Here is a 17,903-nt window from a genome sequence, read left to right on the forward strand (position 1 = left end):
CAGCCACGACTGGACCTAATGGTCAGGGGTCCCTCTACCTTTACCTTTACTACATTGTTTATTGCTTTCATTTTATGGATCAATGGTCTCGTTAGATAGTAAAATTCATGTTAAATTGCTGTTTTAGGGGTTGTTTTTAAAAGTCTAGAACGGATTAATCCATTTTGCATTACTTCCTGTGGGAAAGCGCATCTTGGTTTTGGAACGCTTTGGTTTTGGCACGGATTTAAGTTTGAGAACCAAGGTACCACTGCATTATGACGATGCTGGTAAGTCGCCTCGGAGCATGGAAAGGCGGTGTGCGAATAAAAACGATGCTGCCAAAGCAACACACACACACACACGGGCAGCTGGCAGCCTTCGCCACAGCATGAGGGAACACTACCGAGGCCTGCGCTCCGCCCGAGAGCAGGAGGCGAGGCAGGCGCGGCCTCCGCCCTGCAGGGGCCGCTGTGGGCCGGAGCCGCTCTCCCCTCTCGGCGGCGGGCCATCCGGCTCCTCGGCGCCGCATCATGTGGGCTCGCCCAGCCCCTCGCGAGGAGCCGGGCCGCTGCCGCTGCTACCGCCGCCTCCTCCTCCTCCTCCTCCTCCAGTGCCCGGAGTCTCCCGCTGTCTGGGCTGGTTCCGCCATGAGGCGCTGAGACCCGAGGCAGGGGAGCCGCGAGGAGCCCGTCGCCCAGCGGCTGAGGGGGCCGGGTGGACGCCGAGCCGAGGCTCCCCACACGGTTCCGTCCCGCGCGGGGCGACCGAGACCATGTAAAGCGGCCCCAGCCCGAAGAACCAGCCCCGGACGACGGGGTTGCAGCTGCTGCTGCCGCCGCCGCCGCCGCCGGCTTGTGAAGGCCCCGCAAGGGCGCCTGTTTCTCACTCTGTGTTGTGTGTTTTGTGGGGAACATGGCGACGTCTAATCTGTTAAAGGTGAGAGAGAGGCAACCCCCGGCCTGGTTGGGCGGCTTGCCTGCCTGAGGGAACCTCCGGCCTTTGGGGGTTGGGTGATATGGGGGGAGGAGCTGCCTGGCTGATAAGGAGAGGGAGGGATATATATGTGTGTGTGTGTGTGTGTGTGTGTGTGTGTGTGTGTGTGTGTAAATGTAATGTGCTGTGCTATATATATATATATTGCTGTGCTGTGTGTGTGCTGTGTTTTTTAAAAGCATATATATATATATATATATATATATATATATATATATATATATATATATAATGTGCTGTGCTATATATATGTAATGTAATGTGCTGTGCTATATATATATATATATATTGTTGTGCTGTGTGTGTGGTGTTGTTTTTTTTTTTCAAAGCACTGAGCAGCACTTCCGACAAGTTTGCTCTGGATCTCGGCAGGATGCAGTTAAACACCCCCGTTGGCTTATTGCAGTGCCGCCGTAACAAAGCAGAGGTATCATAGGCAAAACATATCGGCTTCTGGGTGGCTGCCTAAAGAGACCCGACTGCCAGGGTTAGGGTTACATGGTAGGAAGGCGTAGAGCCACAAGCCTGAAGGTTTGAAGCCTGCACATCTTAAAAGGTGAAGGGAGTGTTGCATTCCTTTCACAAGGTTTTTCTGGATTTCAGCCCCTGTGTCCTGCAAGGCGAAGGCAGGGGAAGAAACGGCATTTGAGGAAAATGACAAGTGCTCTAAGACATGGTGGTCCTAAATGTATTCTCCGCACCCCAGCCTCTACCCTCCTCCAGCCATCAAGGGTTTTAAGTGGGGCATATGCAGGACAGCTTCCCACTGGATTTTGCCCCCCCCCCCCAATCAGATTTGTTGTCAGCCGCTTTGTTCCCCTTAATCATATCCAAAATTTTCTGCTGGAGGTGCCTTTGCGCATTTATTATGATTATTTATTTATTTTATTTATACACTGCCCTTCATCAAAAGATCTCAGGGCAGTTAACATCTGCTTCCCAGTTGCTATCCTTTGCCCTTTCCCCTTGAACTCCATGTATCCTACAAGAAGTGCCAGCCTTTTGCTTCTGAACACTAGTTTGTTCTGATGTAAATGAATCCCATCTTCAACTGGAAGCATGGACTGAGAAGGGTGATGAAATACTACAAACCTTAATGTGCTCTTACACTCCATGTTTGGGATCCTTTCATTAATTAAACTGAAAGCAGAGGATGGGTATGCTGTAGAAGGCAGGTAAAACTCAGGCTAGGAACAGAAGGACTAGAGCTAGGAAACAGATTAGATAACAAATCAGGAGCATAGGCAGTGAGTGGGTGAGTGTGTTTGGGGACATAAAAGAAAAACAAGTGCTCAGTATTGTAATTGAGTTGAGGATTGGAGATGCTGAAAAAAAGAAAATCTCAAAAGGAGTAAAGCTGTCAAAGGAAAATAGCGCAAGAAGGGTGGTAGTGAGAGTGAGTATGTGGGAGGAGAGTATTCTTAAAACGCACAGATGTAGCAGCTTGTGTGTGCGCAAGATTGTGTGTGTTTGTGAATAGCAGAGGGTAGCCAATGTGGGACCCTCTGGAAATTGTGAACTCTCAACAGCCACAGCAAGCATAGTCAGTGGCCTGGAGTGGTGGGAGTTGTAGTCCAACAACATCTGGAGGATACAGCCTTAGCCCTTCCTGGTATATATCAAAGTGGCAATAATTGAGGGTAGGGCTGGAGAAATCTCCAAACAAGATTTTTCCTCCCCCAATCTTATGTGACCCATTAAATTTGATTTTTGTCCCCAAACTCTGAGACTGAAATAAAGAAACTTAGAATGTTTTCTATTCCTGATAGGTATTGTAACACCAGGCTTGGATGTTATGCATTAAGCAGGTTGGCACTAGCTTTTTTGAAAATTGATGTCTGGTGAACTTGTTTTAAGCTAAACACTGCTGTAAGAGATTGTAGAACAAATAGGTATATTTTATTATTTGCTTATTGGATGTTTATGACGCTAAATATAACTAAAATCTCTAGTTTAAAACAAAAATACAGCAAAAAATCCTAAATACGAGATAAAAACATGTGAGAACATTATAAGCTATTTTCCTATAGCAAAATAAAAATACAATAGCCAAAACTTATTTGCTTTATGCAAAATGTACAAGCCCAAGCCATTGAAAAAGTGTTATTGTATTAAGTGACTTATTTGATAACTCTTGTCCCCTGATCATCTTGCTGTCAAATGATAGGTTGAAAGAGGACAACAGACTTACTTTTCTACCTTTTGTTGATAAATATATTTTTTAAATTATTGTAATAACTTTCAGGAGAAAGTATACTCTTGTGAAAGTTAACCTATGCCTTTTTCCTGTACACATCAAGATATTCATAACTGGAGAAATGAATGCCATTTATCCATCAGTTAATTCAGATACTTCGAAGTTAAAATATAATCAGAATAGGTTGTTTTGTGAAATTTCAGTTTTCACTGTTTTCTGAAAATTATGAAAGGGATTTAAGTTTTGCCCTTGTCTGAATTTGTAGGTATGTATAACCAAGAGAAGGGATGTAAAATAGTGCCCGTGTAGAAGTATAGTGGTTTCTTCTTGAAACAATACTCTAAAAACATCTCCAACATTAAAATTAAGTACATTCAAATCTAAGATCAAGCAGGTTGAAATATTTATGCTTTTGATCTTACTTTTGATAGGACTGGGATTATGAAGTGAAATATGAGGCTGCTTTTAGAAAGAGGCACTTACCTCAGAAGTCTTCCAAGAAATATATAGTGATACCAAATTGAAATGTTGAGGCCTTGATGGCTGTAATCCATCTGTCAAACTCCCTTTTCTAGAACATGTTGCAAACCAGTGGCCTATGGGCCTCATCTTCCCCTGGAGGTATCTTTATTTGGCCACCTGATGACTCTTCTCTAACCCCATGAGGGGATATTTCAGGAAACACACATTAGTTTATCTGTATTACCTGTGATGATGAAGACACCCCATCTGAGTGTATGTGCTGGGGGATGTCAACTTAGTAATAGAGCCAGACCATGTATGGTTGACTTTAATGGCACTGGCTCTTTAAAGTCTGAAGAACTTTAATTGCCCCAGAGAGTACAGAAGTTTGCCATCCATGCACAATAGCATTCTTGGCAAATAAAGCCCAACCTCTGAACTGCTTCCCAGTTACCTGTAAATGTTACCATGTGGCTTTGGAATAGGCTGAGCTATTAAACTAGGTACGGTAAATACACTGTTTCTCCCTACACGTCACCATCTAGTTGGAGTTCTCCCGTTCTTTCTACTAGCAGACAGACACTTCTCGCTCTCTTTCTAGAGCCATTTTTTCTTCTTGTCTTCCTATTGAACGCAGGCAGGTTCTTGGCTTAGTCTGCAGGAGCCAGGTCAGATCAGTTCGTTCTTTTGCTCTGACCAGGGCAGGAGAAACAAGAAGTTAAATAAATAACCATTGGCTGTTTTTCTAACTTAGTCCCCTTTTCTTTACCTTATTACGGAGAACATGCACCCAGCCTCACAAGTGCAGATCAGCCCTTCCTTCCTACTCAGAAGCTATAAGTATACAAAAGGGACAAATATGCCCAGTCATGAACTTCCCTTTTGGCTTTCTGTCCTTTCGCCTCCCTCATTCCCTGCCTTACCACTGGTCTTTGCCTCCCTCTCCATCTGGTGGTGAAATCCATCTCCTTTCCTTGTTTAGGCCTGAGGCAGGTATTTGAGATTGGCTACCAAGTGCTGGGTCTGTGGGGTTTGTTAAGATGCCCAGGCCTAAGTGAATGCATTATGGACAGTGTTCATATGGCTAACAGCTATAGGCTGAATTGGTATTCATTTACATAGGAGTATGTCTCATTGACAACAGTGCAGTGACATCTGAATAAGCCACAGTACAAATAAATTGTGGCTTCTTTCTCTCTCTTAGGGTCCTCACTGGTGCATCACTTGTCCCAGCCTCTCTATAACCCCTGATTTCCTATGTCGCCCAGTCATTGCTTCTTGACTCCATCTCCTAGCCCAAGTCAGTCTTGCAAATTAGACAGTTGTCACTTTCCTATCTACCACCACCGCCTGCTAAACTCCCTAAGTTTTGACTTCGGCAATAAAATGCAGCAATAAAACAGATGCTAATGTGTTGTAACCGTAGGACCAGAATTCCATTGATTTGCAATGAAGCCATATTAAAGCAGTCTTTGGACTTATTTTTCATGTTTCAGGCATCTATAATGTTGGCTCCTAGAACAAATACAGTGATAAAAAAAAGCCATGTGAACCCTAGTAGTCAATGGAGCATATATGATTCCAATAACATCAGTAAATTCTTAGTATTTAGTGTACAAGGCTCCCATGAATAACCACAGCATATGATGCTGTCATGGGTATATAAAATGGGTAGATAAAATGTTTTCTTATTATCAGAGTAGCTTCTGGCATCTGCTCAACATCTGAGTAACAGTTCCTCTTAAATTCTCTGCCAATATACATAGTGAATTTGTTCATCCCAGCAATATGTATGTGTATGAAAATGTTAACTACTAGCTGATATTAACCAGTGTTGCTCAGAAATTCTATGAAACCAAGAATTACTGAGTTTTATAAATAGGTAATTTGTTTTTAGGTGAGTGCACACACTCTCATTGGCCTGATGTGAGAGTCCAGATCAGCCCCAACCTGAGCGACACCCAAACTGGACCTGAGCCCCAATCATTTTGGCTACAGGACTAATGCTTATTTAGGGTTTTAAAAATTCCTATACAGTCAGGAGCGGAGCAGGGCATTTAGACATTGTACTCCCCCCCCCCACTCCACAGACACTGCAGAGAGCAAGAGAATTAAAGCCTAGTGAGTGGGTGCTGCTTCACCAGCGTGTTCCTTGCAGGGAACCCACTGCAGCCAGCAGACTTGTACCCTTGATGGGTGGCTCTTGCACTGCTGCTGTATGTACTTGACTGTTGTGCCAGGCATGCCTGCCCACTCCTCACCGATATCATTTCCCCCCAGGGTCTCCCAGTTCATTGTGTTGCAGGGTCATGGCATCTCCACTTCTACTATCTTCAAATGTGTCCAAACTGGTACAGGTTGGAATGGTTCTGTCTACCATTTTGATTCAAAATGGCCTGCAGCCATTTCCAAACATAAACGAAAACTCTCCTCCATCTTGGGATCCATCAAATTTGATGATGATACCTCAAGTGGCATCTGAATGCATTGAGACAAACCACGTTCTAAAATATAATACTAATAATAATAATGTAGAATAATATAAATAGAGAGAGAGAGAGAGTGTGTAGATGTGCCTTAGTTTCTCTCTTCCTAGAAAAGACTGCAAATCAACTTGCCTGGGGTGGGGTGGAGGGCTGCTGTTCTCAGCTACCTATGAGGAAGACTGGAGTGGATGGGGACAAAATGATGTTTGCAGAAGGTATTCAGAGTCTGAGGTTCTGCAACATGTCACAATAGGCTACCTGCAGTTGCTTAAGGTAAAAAGCTAAAATTTTGCCTGCCACGCTGTGCTAGAAGACTGGCTAGAATTCTTCCCTTTTGTCCCTTTGTATTACTGCTGTGTGGAATGAGGTAATGGCAACTTGTTATATAGGCATAATTGTGCCAGTACAGTTAAGGTGGATAGGTAATGAAACTTTTTATCATTGTAAATGCAGAACATTCTATGTGTTATTAAAATCCAGGCAATTTGTTCAGATTGTCTGAAATTTAGCATGGGCTTTCTCCATGTTGATACGTTAAATGCAACTAGCTTGCTCCATAAGCTAGCTATATTTGAAGAAAACTGTTGAGGAACAGCCAAGTTGCAGCAATTACATTTCCCTTCATTTGTGGCCATTTTTTGCTCTCCCATAAGATGCCATAGAATCATATAATTGTTGAGTTGGAAGGGACCCCTTGCAATGCTGAAATCTTTTACCCAACATGGGCTCGAACCCATGACCCTGAGATGAAGCGTCTGCTTTTTCTCACTCATTTAAATGCACCTAGAATAGTAAAGGAAGTTATATTACAAGTGTCTGGCATTTCAATTTTGTGAAAATTCATTATCCTCATAAAGATAACTATCTTTTAAAGCAGGGGTTGGCAACCCGTGGCTCCGGAGCCGTATGTGGCTCTTTTACACCTTTGCCGCGGCTCTGGGGCGGATACTAGCGAGGGGAGGAGGCGCATTGTGCGCCCCGACACTCCCAACTGTGGCGGGCGCTGTTCTGGCTGTGACGTCGCATGGGGGCGGTGCGTGCGTTAGTCACGCACCGTCCCGATGTCACCTTCCCGCCCGCCCGCTACATTGTAAGGGGCATGTACGCTGGTCACTGCATTGAAAGGGGGCATGTACGCTGGTCACTGTTTTGAAGGGGAGTGAAGAACACACACACAAAAAAAGGTAACTTGTTAATTTAACGTTTATTTCTATGAGGAGGAGTAATTCTGAGGGGTCAAACAAAGAAATAATAAAAAAGTGACAAAAAGGTTATTTTTATAATGACGAGTTTGCGGCTCCCAGTTTTTTTTTCTTCGGAAACGGGTCCAAGTGGCTCTTTTTGTCTTAAAGGTTGCAGACCCCTGTTTTAAAGTCTCTGTGTAAGTAACTAGTTAAAGGCAAGTCATGAAGTCATGCTTAGTAAAAAGATCAAAGGAAAGTTTGGGTAAATAGAGTCTAAGTTGTGAGCACAATATGTTTGAATGCACAATGTGTTTGCTTCTTGCATGGTGCAGAAATTGGATGAATGCCGTACAATTTCCTGTTCCTCTCCCGTCTAAATATGGAAAAGTTGTGAATGTCTTAACCCTTCTCTTAAACTGGTCGCTAATCTCTGGAGAACAACAGCGGGAGAGAGCACTTGTCCTTGTGGGCTTCCCATGAGCGTCTGGTGATGGCCACTGTGGGAAACAAGCCTTCACTCTGATCCAGCAGAGATCTTTGAATTTCTGAGGCTCATGATATATCGTTGCATTTAATTTTTCAGTGCTTAAAAATCCAAACTCCTAGTATGGCAACATATCAAAATAATCATTATTAGTCAACTTGAATACCTAGTCCTTTCGCTTTGATTGAATGAATGTCTGGGTTAGTGCAGTGTGTCATTTGTATCTGCATACAGTGTTTTCTTACATGGATTTCTGTCCCTCTCAGTTTGCATCCACTGTCTCCACTGCAATAGGCTTTTCCTGATCACAGGGTAGATGTGGTGTTTCCACTGTAGCTCTATCACTCTCGCTTGAAGGAGAATAATTTGTGTGTGTGTTTCTTTATCAGCAAGAACATGAGAATTTGTGAAAAGGGTTCAGTGCAGGCACATTTTAAGTGTCAAGTATATTTGCATGTATTTTTCCTCCTATCGTACCTTTTTGCAACAAAACAGCAATATTGACACACTGAATATGTTAGACTGAGAGCAATAGAGCACTGTGTTCAGATGTGTTTAAATGGACCCAAACCTTCTTTTGTTGGATATCAGTTGGATTACAGAGTGCACATACCTCACCTGGAATTTCGTACTTCAGAATCTGCTTCCAAGTTTAAAATGTGCTGCATAAGTTAGTCCATATCCCTAGTGCTATAAGGTTACAGTGGTGTTTGAAAACCTCCAGCACAATGCAGATAAATAAAACAATGAAAATGCATTTTGTCACTTTTTCATTGTCTCCCCTTTTTGTGGCTCATGACTTAAAAAGCTTCTTTCTTGTTTAAGTTCTGGACTATTACTTAAATGTACCTGCTGGAGTATCATATACAACTTAGGGGGATAGGAGATGAATCTCTCATTGGGACATTTTTAAAACATGGCTAGTTCAATATGTTTGAAGTCTGAACCTGGGAAAACCAATGTGTGCTGTGATTTCTACTAAGTTTGTTCCCCTGAGGATTGCAGATAACATGGTGTGATCATGAAACTTCACAGGGTAAGATGCAATGAGTTATTTAAAGAAGTGGTTGTCTAGTTGATCTATTTGACTACAGGTGGACCCAAGTGCACATGTAATTGGAAGCCCCAATGAGCAAAATGGACTGGATTCAGAATAAACATATATAGGACTGGGCTGCAAGATTAATATTTAAAGTATGCTGTCTTCTTTCTTGAAGAATAAAGGTTCACTTCAGTTTGAAGACAAATGGGATTTCATGCGCCCCATTGTTCTGAAGCTTTTGCGCCAGGAATCTGTCACGAAACAGCAGTGGTTTGATCTATTTTCGTAAGTAGTGTGTATCATTTGTAATTCTTGGGTAATAGAACAATGGTAATGGTTTGTAATATCTTGTTGAAACAGTTGTTTAAGGAAAGACCCTGTAATAGACTTCTTACTTAGGATACTCATTTGTTTTCAAGATAGCTAGCAATTGACTTTGAAAATTAGAATGGTAATGAAGTGATTTATTTAGGATTATCATTTACTTAAACTGTTATGTATTGATGTACTGTGCTCATAGGTTCCACATTCAAGTAATTTTTCTCTGATAAAATGATTGGACAGTTATTTTTATATAGCACAATCTATTGCTATTCTGTCAGCAGAAGTCTAAATTCTAATCAGTGCTTTACTCAGAGCTGAAAATATGCTGAAAAGAGCAATTTCCGAAGCTAATAGCAGCTTTTAGCAGTGCTGCATTTACAAAATATGCACACACACAAATGGATTTCAGGACGTATTTATGGAACACACATACCCTTTTTTAAAGAACATTTGTTCCATTTTTTGTTGACAGGGTTTTTCCTTCTAAAGACTAGCAGTAGATGGGGCTTGCTTCCTGGGCTGTAATGGTCACTTGAACTAGCAAGCCCCTGGCTATCAGGGCTCACTCCAGTAACCTATGAATTCCCCCTCAAGTTGCTCTTGCCAAAAAAGGGAGTTGCTGTTAAGCCTTTTCCTGACATTCTCTCCCCCACCCCACCCCTCCGGCCAATGTTCCTTGAGCTGAGAGATGAAGATTGGGAGGTTGGAGGATGGAGACACATGCATGGGCAATCATATGTTCATAGGAGAGATGGTACCCATGCCTTGTATGCAAGTGAGCTTACTTGAGTGTGTAACACACCATACATGCTGACCAGAGGGCCTTGCTGCTCTTAGGTAAGCTTGTGGGCTTGCCCTAATATGATTTCTCTCTCTTAATGCGTGCTTAGAATGAGCAGATGAACGTGACCCTTTCCTAAGTGGAATTAAAATAGTGTGGCAAACTTGAGAGGGAAGGGGCAAGCAATTGGGGGCAAGAAGTCTTGAGAATTTCATCACCAGCTCTTGCAAAGGTGAAACCTCATATGAGACATCTTTGCAAGACAGATTGCCATAGAGGATTTGGCAGTCACATGGGTGGCAGATTAAGTTGAAGTAGATGTAGTCCTACCCTGAGTACACACATTAAAATTAATGGATATGTCTAACTTATGTTCATTAATTTCAGTAGGTTTACTCTGAGTAAACCTTAGTTGGATACAACTCAATTCAAAATCCTTTATTAGGCATAGCACACCACACATTGACAAACAACATATACAAACTGTATAAAATACGGGTACAGCAAACACAATTTATCCTAGTCCTATTCTTAACTCCCAGAAATTAATCAATGTACATGAATAATATAATACAATTTAATATGAAATAAAAATACAACACAGCAACGTCACCTACCATTAGAAACCACTAAGTCTCTCTATCATGGCCCATTCTTTCATCATGGACAGCTCTCAAAAATTCGGCCACTATCAAAGTAATTTGATCATCGCTGTCCGCCAACATGTCCTGGACCGTTGGTTGAGTACAAATCTGTTTTTTTTTAATTTTAGGGCCTCATATAATTGTATTCTGGCATAACTACCAAAATCACAGGAGAAGAATATATGCTCTAGAGTATCGAGTTCTTTTTTCCTGCATTTGCAGAGACGCTCAGAATCTGGGATAGCTAGATATCTTCCTTTCACTACCACCGAGGGAAACATGTTAAATCTGGCTAACATAAACAGCCTACGTGATTCATGATTCTTCAGATTTGTCATGTATCCCTTTTGGAAATCTCTACACAAAGGGAGGTTTAAGTGAATGGGAGAGCAGGTGCTGTGCTTTGCAACCTCAAGCATGGCGAGAGCACTTTTTTCTGTAAGAGTCTTCCTAATAATTTCCCATGTATCTTTGGGATCAGAGATTTCAAAGTCAGTTAGAATGAGCCCTATAGAATTGGATACAACTCATAGGTTTGCTAAGCTCCAGATCTGATAATTTCGAATAAGGACATAAAGAGCTTCTATATATATGGAGTCATACTAATGGTATCTATATAATCTATATAAATGGTTGTTGGCTGGTTTTATCAGTGGGGTAATTTTAAAGGCGGGTGAGTGGCCAAACCCTCTCCCTCTCCCTCTCCCTCTCCCTCTCCCTCTCCCTCTCCCTCTCCCTCTCCCCAAAGGGACATGTTAGAAAATCCAGTTTCTTTCTGATACTTGAAGTCAGGGAAGAGACACACTGGAGTGCCTAAGTGAGAGCAGAGACAAATATTGTCCATTTTTTAGCCATTTTGCAGGGAAACCAGATTGATATCTGGCTCTGCGAGTGAGAGAAGGGCTTTTCCTTTTTATTTGCTTGCCTATGCCTTCATCTCACTACCTCATACTGCTGGAAGTCCAGAAGGAAGAAGGTGACGAGCACCTGGGGTATGTGAGATTGTCAGAACATCTCAGGAGAGCAGCTTTTGCTAACAAACCGCTGGTTGTTAACCTAATTATGACCAGTAGCAGCTCTTCAGAGTCTCAGTCAGGGCTGTCTTAGACTTATTACCAAAACACCTTCAACTGGGGAAGCTAGACACTGAACTTGGGATGTTTACAAAAGTATGTGATCTAGCACTAAGCTGCAGCTCTTTCTTTATGTGTGACTGGGGAGATGGTGTTTCTCCACCTGGAAATAGTTCTGTTTCCCAGGACGGCAACTTTGGTTTGGCATACTCTGTAACATTGGACTTTGTAAATGAATGATAAAGTGCCAGATTCTTTTTTCTACTGTGAATTATTTGACTTCAGACATTAATATTGCATGTACAGATTTGTATATGCTGATATGTCTATTTAAAACAGCCTAATGGACAAAGTAATGCGCGGTCCCATTTTTCCCAGCTGTGGGTAGGCACTATATTGTTGACATTTAACAGGAGTTGCTTGAGGACTGGTGTTGCTTGAGGACATTATTATAAAGTGGCCACTTAAACTGAAATTTCAGCTATACAGTTTAGTATTATCTTGACCTGACTGAATGTATATATTTTCTAGGGATGTGCATGGCGTTTGCTTGTGGGATGATAAAGGCCCAGCAAAAATACACCAGGCTTTGAAAGAAGATATCCTTGATTTTATTAAACAAGCACAAGCAGTAAGTTTTCAACTTGTCCACAAGTAGATTCTTTTCTCCTGATATCTCAAAAGTGTATTTTCTCAAAGGCAGCTCAACTTTGCATACAGAACTGAGAATAACCACAAACATGATGGGTCACCTAATCCAAATCTCCCTGGATAGGGCGGTGTGTACTGTGCAAATGTTGGGTGATTGTCATCTTGTAGCTTTTTTACAAGTTTGCTTTTGTAACATCAGAGTTCTCTGTGTTATGTATGGCATAATATTTTTTTTAAAAAAGAACCAATAGCTTCATTGGTGGTAGGCATTAGAAGTACTCGTTTGTGTTTTTATACTGTATCTGTTTTTATACTGTACCTGTGATCTTCGGATGAAGGGTGGTATAGAAGCTTAACAAATAAAGATGATAATATTTTGAGCCATCTCTTCTTTCAGAGAGTGCTGAGCCACCAAGATGATACTGCATTACTGAAAGCCTATATTGTAGAGTGGCGTAAATTCTTCACGCAGTGTGATATCTTACCCAAGCCATTTTGTCAGTTAGAGATTACTCTCATGGGCAAACAAGGCAGCAATAAGAAGTCCAATGTAGAAGACAGTATTGTACGAAAGGTAAGTGCTTTACTGTAAATATACACCATCACAAAGAGAGTGTGTTGTAGCACGAATACATGACATAGCATAGTGAAATCTTGCATCATCCATAGTTATACTGAAGCATCACTTTAAAGTGGGGGTTAGAACTGATGATTTACTGAACTGCTTCTCTTTCCACTGCCAGACACAATTTCATAATGCAATGCTATTCATCCAATGTAGTGGTAGCTTTGCATATTCCTGCTGCTTTTCTCTTAAACAAATTTGTAGGTAGGTGATGAATATGTTCTTCCTTTGAAAGTGTGAAAAGAGTGTGGCCAAAAAAAGCAGTTAGTTTATGTTTTCCTGAGTTTTAAAGATAAGACAGAATGAGCGCATAATTAGCTGGAGTTATTTAAAACACACTTTCTACTCAATTAACAATGCTCACTATAAAGTGACCACAAACCTCATTGGATACCTTTTTTTTTTTTTTGTTAGTCCTTGGTAAAGAGAGTGGCAATTGTAACAGAACATTTGTTTTTTTTAATAGCTGTCATGTAGACATGCTGTACTATTTGAGAAATAAGTTTAAATCTGAAACTGAACTTTTGCCAGGCCCTTCAAGGGCCAGTTTTTAACGGGTTGCCTTTTGAGAATTTGTACATACCTTTTAATGTTATTTCTTCTTCTTTCTGTCTTTGCAGCTCATGTTAGACACTTGGAACGAATCCATATTTTCAAATATAAAGACTCGCCTTCAAGACAGTGCAATGAAGCTGGTCCATGCTGAAAGGCTAGGAGAAGCATTTGACTCTCAACTTGTCATTGGTGTTAGAGAATCGTATGGTATGTGTTGTTTTATGGGACATGTCTTCAGAACCCCATTAATATACAAACCATCATAGTTTGCCTCCAGCTACTATTTACATTGACAAAAGGATTGATGACAAGTGTACAGAAAATACCAGTAATCTCTGTAGTCCAGCAGCAGGAGCAGTTTCCAAAGGTCAAACACCTATAAGGTGTTTTTTCTTGATGCTTGAAACTTGTCCCTTGTCTTGATTAGTAAATAAGGAATTTCTTCAGACATTTCAATCAGTGATGATCTTAAGATTCATGTTACTGCTGCTTTTGCACAGGCAAATGCCCTGGGAATTATTATTTTTTTGGGGGGAGGAATCTGAAATCCCATGGGTTGGTGGAAGTTAAATTCGATATTTTTTAAACACTACCCTTTTTGGTGCTGTAAGTTCCAGAGTTAGCCCTCCTGGCCTGGCCCAGCCATTGCCACTCTCCTAGAATGCCCATTTTTCAGGTCTTATGCTGGAAAGATCTTTCAGTAATGACTCAGGTGACTGAGCCGACAGGTTGAGGGAGTTAAGACTGGCATATCTCTGCCCAAATTGGTATATGGGGCTTACGCCAGCATAGCCCAGCAGGACCAGGAATCGGCTGACTGAGCGAGAGATCCTGTGGGTCTTTATTCGCTCATCCTGAGACAAGTCCCTTACCTGCTAACTTACAATCTAAAATTGCCCTAAAAAGCAAACTTTAATTAGACTTCTAAGTTGTCATAGTCTTATGTCCAGAGGATCAGGAATTGTTTTAAAAAATGGAAAGCTAGACTATGTTTTTCTGCCTATTGTTATATTCATTGTCATTAATGGGAGAAGTGTGTTTCATCATATAGAAGCCCAGGAAGAATGCTTTAACTTTATATTCCTCATTTCAGTTAATCTGTGTTCTAATCCTGAAGACAAACTCCAGATTTATCGGGATAATTTTGAAAAAGCATACCTTGATTCAACAGAGAGATTTTATAGAACTCAAGCCCCTTCGTATTTGCAACAAAATGGTGTTCAGAATTACATGAAATATGTAAGTTCAAAGGTGTTGGTATGAAGTTGTTGGTCCTGTTAATGTTAATATTCTAAGTAATTGTTGTTCTGCTCTCTACAGGCAGATGCTAAATTAAAGGAAGAAGAAAAAAGAGCACTACGGTATTTAGAAACCAGGCGGGAATGTAACTCTGTAGAAGCGGTATGTGTTAGTTTTAGCTATATATAGCAGGTATAATTATATACCATTGTATGCCCATTTACGTGGGTGCAAACATCACTAAGCTCTGTGGGACTTGTGTATGGGATTGCCCTGTAGAATGTGTACATGCTTCTGCTTTTTTATCCCTGTGTTTTAGGACCCTTGTTCCCTTGATTATAATCTTTATTAACTGTTTTTAATATTGTAATTCAAAATTGTTGTAACCCACCCTGGAACTTCATGGTGAAGAGTGGATGATGATGATGATGAAGAAGAATAAATAATACTCACATTAGTCAAAATGTGTATAAACGTAATTTTATCTACTACAGGGGGTGTCCTAAATTTGCTTCATACTGGGGAGTTCTGTATTTTGCAAAACTGGAGACTAGCTGATTTCAGATTATCCTCCAAGCCAGAGTTTCCCAAACTGTGTGTCACATGAATACTCCCCATGCTCCTCCTGGGGCTGGAAAGGGGTTTGTTTAACCACCAGTTTGCTAGTAAAACTGAATTGCCATGTCACAAAATGATGCATGTCTAAAAAATGTGTCACCAACATGAAAAGTTTGGAAAGCTCTCCTCCAAACCATAGTTTGAGCAAGCCCTCCAAACCAGAATTGCAAAGCACAAAATGATCCTGGTGTGCTGGGGTTCAATCTCCCCCAAACACTTCATCCAAAATGTCTTCCATATCACTTAAAAAAAAAAAAAAGGACAACCCCCTCCCATTCCTCAGTCTCACAATCAGAGAAGTCTCCACACCAAAGGAAAATGGATTGGGAGGGAGGAATAAATAAGCAAACTCAGGTGTAAGTTCTTAGTTACCAGTTCTTTGAATGACAAACTGGATTGGAAAGAGTTCAAGGCGTTCATAAGTTGTTGGTGTCTCAGCTGCACAGATGAAGTGGCCCCACATATGTTCTGTCTTCTGCTATGTAGCCTAATGTAATGGCTGCTATCAGGTGACAGTTCATGGAGGGAGGAGCTTGACTGTATTCCTTCTGTTTCCTCCACTATTATTGCCTTGATTAAAAGAGGAAGTGATTGAGGCATGCATGAGGGAGGGAGAGAGAAAGAAAGAAAGAAAGAAAGAAAGGGGTGTGTGGAATGTTCCTCATCCTCCAAAACATGATTGCAAGATCATCTCAATTCAACTGATGCGTTTCTACATCCTAAGTACACTAATGGTTGCATTGTTACCTTTCAGCTTATGGAGTGCTGTGTGAATGCTCTGGTGACATCTTTTAAGGAGACAATTTTAGCTGAATGCCAAGGCATGATCAAACGAAATGAAACGGAAAGTAAGTGAAATGTAGCATAAATCTGTGTCATTAGATTGGTATGGACAGAGTAAAATATATAACTGATTTATATTACTGCTTTTGTAAAGCACACAAGAAATACAATTTGATGTAGAACCAGTTCAGAGTTGCTTGCTGCCCTGCATTGGCTATGTGTAAATATATTTTATCACATGTTTCTTTGCTGCACTTTTATCCTGCCCTTTCTCCAAGGAGCTCAGGGTCTGTGTACAAAGTTATTCTCCCCATCTTAATCCTCAAAACAACCCTGTTAATTCTGTGAGTCTGAGGAATAGTGGCTGGTCTAAGGTTAACTTCAAGGCTGAGTGGGAGCTGTAATCTGTTCTACCTGCATAGTCTAATAGTTGAACCACTATATCACACATCGGGGTGTTTATATTAATTCATTGCAGTTTCAGTGCATTTCATGTAACTGAATGAGGGTTAATCCAGTGGTAGCTGAAAGCACACTTGGCCCCATCATATTGCATTACGACTGCTGCTGCATGCTTTTAGCTGTATTTCAACAGCCTTGTCTGTCTTTTGGGTCTACTTAGTTTTTATCATTTAGGTGAACAGGCATATATTTAAGCCCTAGGAATGCTATTACTTTATATGTGCCTTTTTGGCAAAGGTTTATGTTGATGACAACTGATGTCATTCTAAGTTGCTTTTTAATACATTGTTATCCATGGCTGGAAATCAGAAGAAAGAGACTGCATAAACAAACAACCCTACACACTATAATCTTTTGTTTAATTTACTCCACTACATGGTATATGTTATTTGTGTTTTTTTAAAAAAAATAGCAATTAGTTCAAAATGGAGGATTCCACCTTTCATGGTGTAACTATCTGCAGTTAGGCCTGGGAATTCAAAAGGCATCTGACCTTTAAAAATATGCTTGGCTTCTCATCCTGACAGCATTTCTTTGGCACTAGTCCAGAGCTGAATATAGCAAGGTAGCAAACGTCGTACAAGTATAACTTTCATTTCTCAAGGGGAATGAGACTTTATGGGAACTTGCAACTATTGAGAAATTGATTAGTGAACTTGGGCTATTGCAGTGAATTTCACTGCATAGTCCTGGAGAAGACTGGTCCATAAAACCACTTCTTCCCCCCACCGTTTTGCTTTCCTCTGCATCCTTCCCTGAATGATTCAGTGATTTATATGTTTTACATACTTAATTTGAATTATATACTGCTTATTCTTAAAAACCTCTGAGTGGTTTACATAAAACGTAATGCTGAACCTGGCTGACTGTAGGCAGCAAATCAGGAGTCCTCCTTGAGGATGCATTCTTTCTCTTGCCTTCTCTTCCTTTTATTTATTTTATTCCTTCATTCCTTCATTCCCCGCCTTTCCCCCTGATGGCACTCAAGGTAGTTTCTCTTTTCTTCTCTTCCAAGGGTTAACTATAGTTCTCTTTCATGGTCCCAGTGCAGTCCCATTTATCGGTACTGTGCCTGTGCAGAGCCTTATTTTGAAGCCTTCTAGAGCTAGGCTAATGTTTTCTGTGGGCAGCTCACCACCATCTTAGCACACATGCCCAAAAGGGCCATGACTACTACTGTTCTGTAAGTTCCTTTCATCCACCTCAGTGGTAGCATAATGAGAGACTTCCTACTTTGTTCTGTCAGAGGTTGAGCTTGGCTATTTAAAATCAGCACTATATTCCTTTTTATTCTTTCTTTACTATAGTGTATTTTATT

The 17,903-nt window shown here is 41.1% G+C and overlaps 1 protein-coding gene across 2 annotated transcripts in view; it reads left to right on the forward strand.

Annotated features, from left to right (window-relative positions):
- The first annotated feature begins 512 nt into the window (after positions 1-512).
- CUL5 (cullin 5) overlaps positions 513-17,903 on the forward strand; it is a 34,209-nt gene continuing 16,818 nt past the window's right edge. The window contains exons 1-8 of one of the 2 annotated variants that reach the window (XM_081860306.1): positions 513-918; positions 9,006-9,115; positions 12,184-12,283; positions 12,701-12,877; positions 13,549-13,690; positions 14,577-14,722; positions 14,804-14,884; positions 16,095-16,188. In XM_081860306.1, the coding sequence (XP_081716432.1) occupies positions 895-918; positions 9,006-9,115; positions 12,184-12,283; positions 12,701-12,877; positions 13,549-13,690; positions 14,577-14,722; positions 14,804-14,884; positions 16,095-16,188 (874 nt within the window). In that variant the 5' untranslated portion in view covers positions 513-894. Of the gene's footprint in view, positions 919-9,005; positions 9,116-9,148; positions 9,992-12,183; positions 12,284-12,700; positions 12,878-13,548; positions 13,691-14,576; positions 14,723-14,803; positions 14,885-16,094; positions 16,189-17,903 lie in introns of those variants that run through there. The other variant, XM_081860307.1, reaches the window with a different exon arrangement.

The sequence above is a fragment of the Podarcis erhardii genome (genome assembly GCF_964252035.2).
Source record: "Podarcis erhardii genome assembly, chromosome: 4".
Taxonomy (NCBI): domain Eukaryota; kingdom Metazoa; phylum Chordata; class Lepidosauria; order Squamata; family Lacertidae; genus Podarcis; species Podarcis erhardii.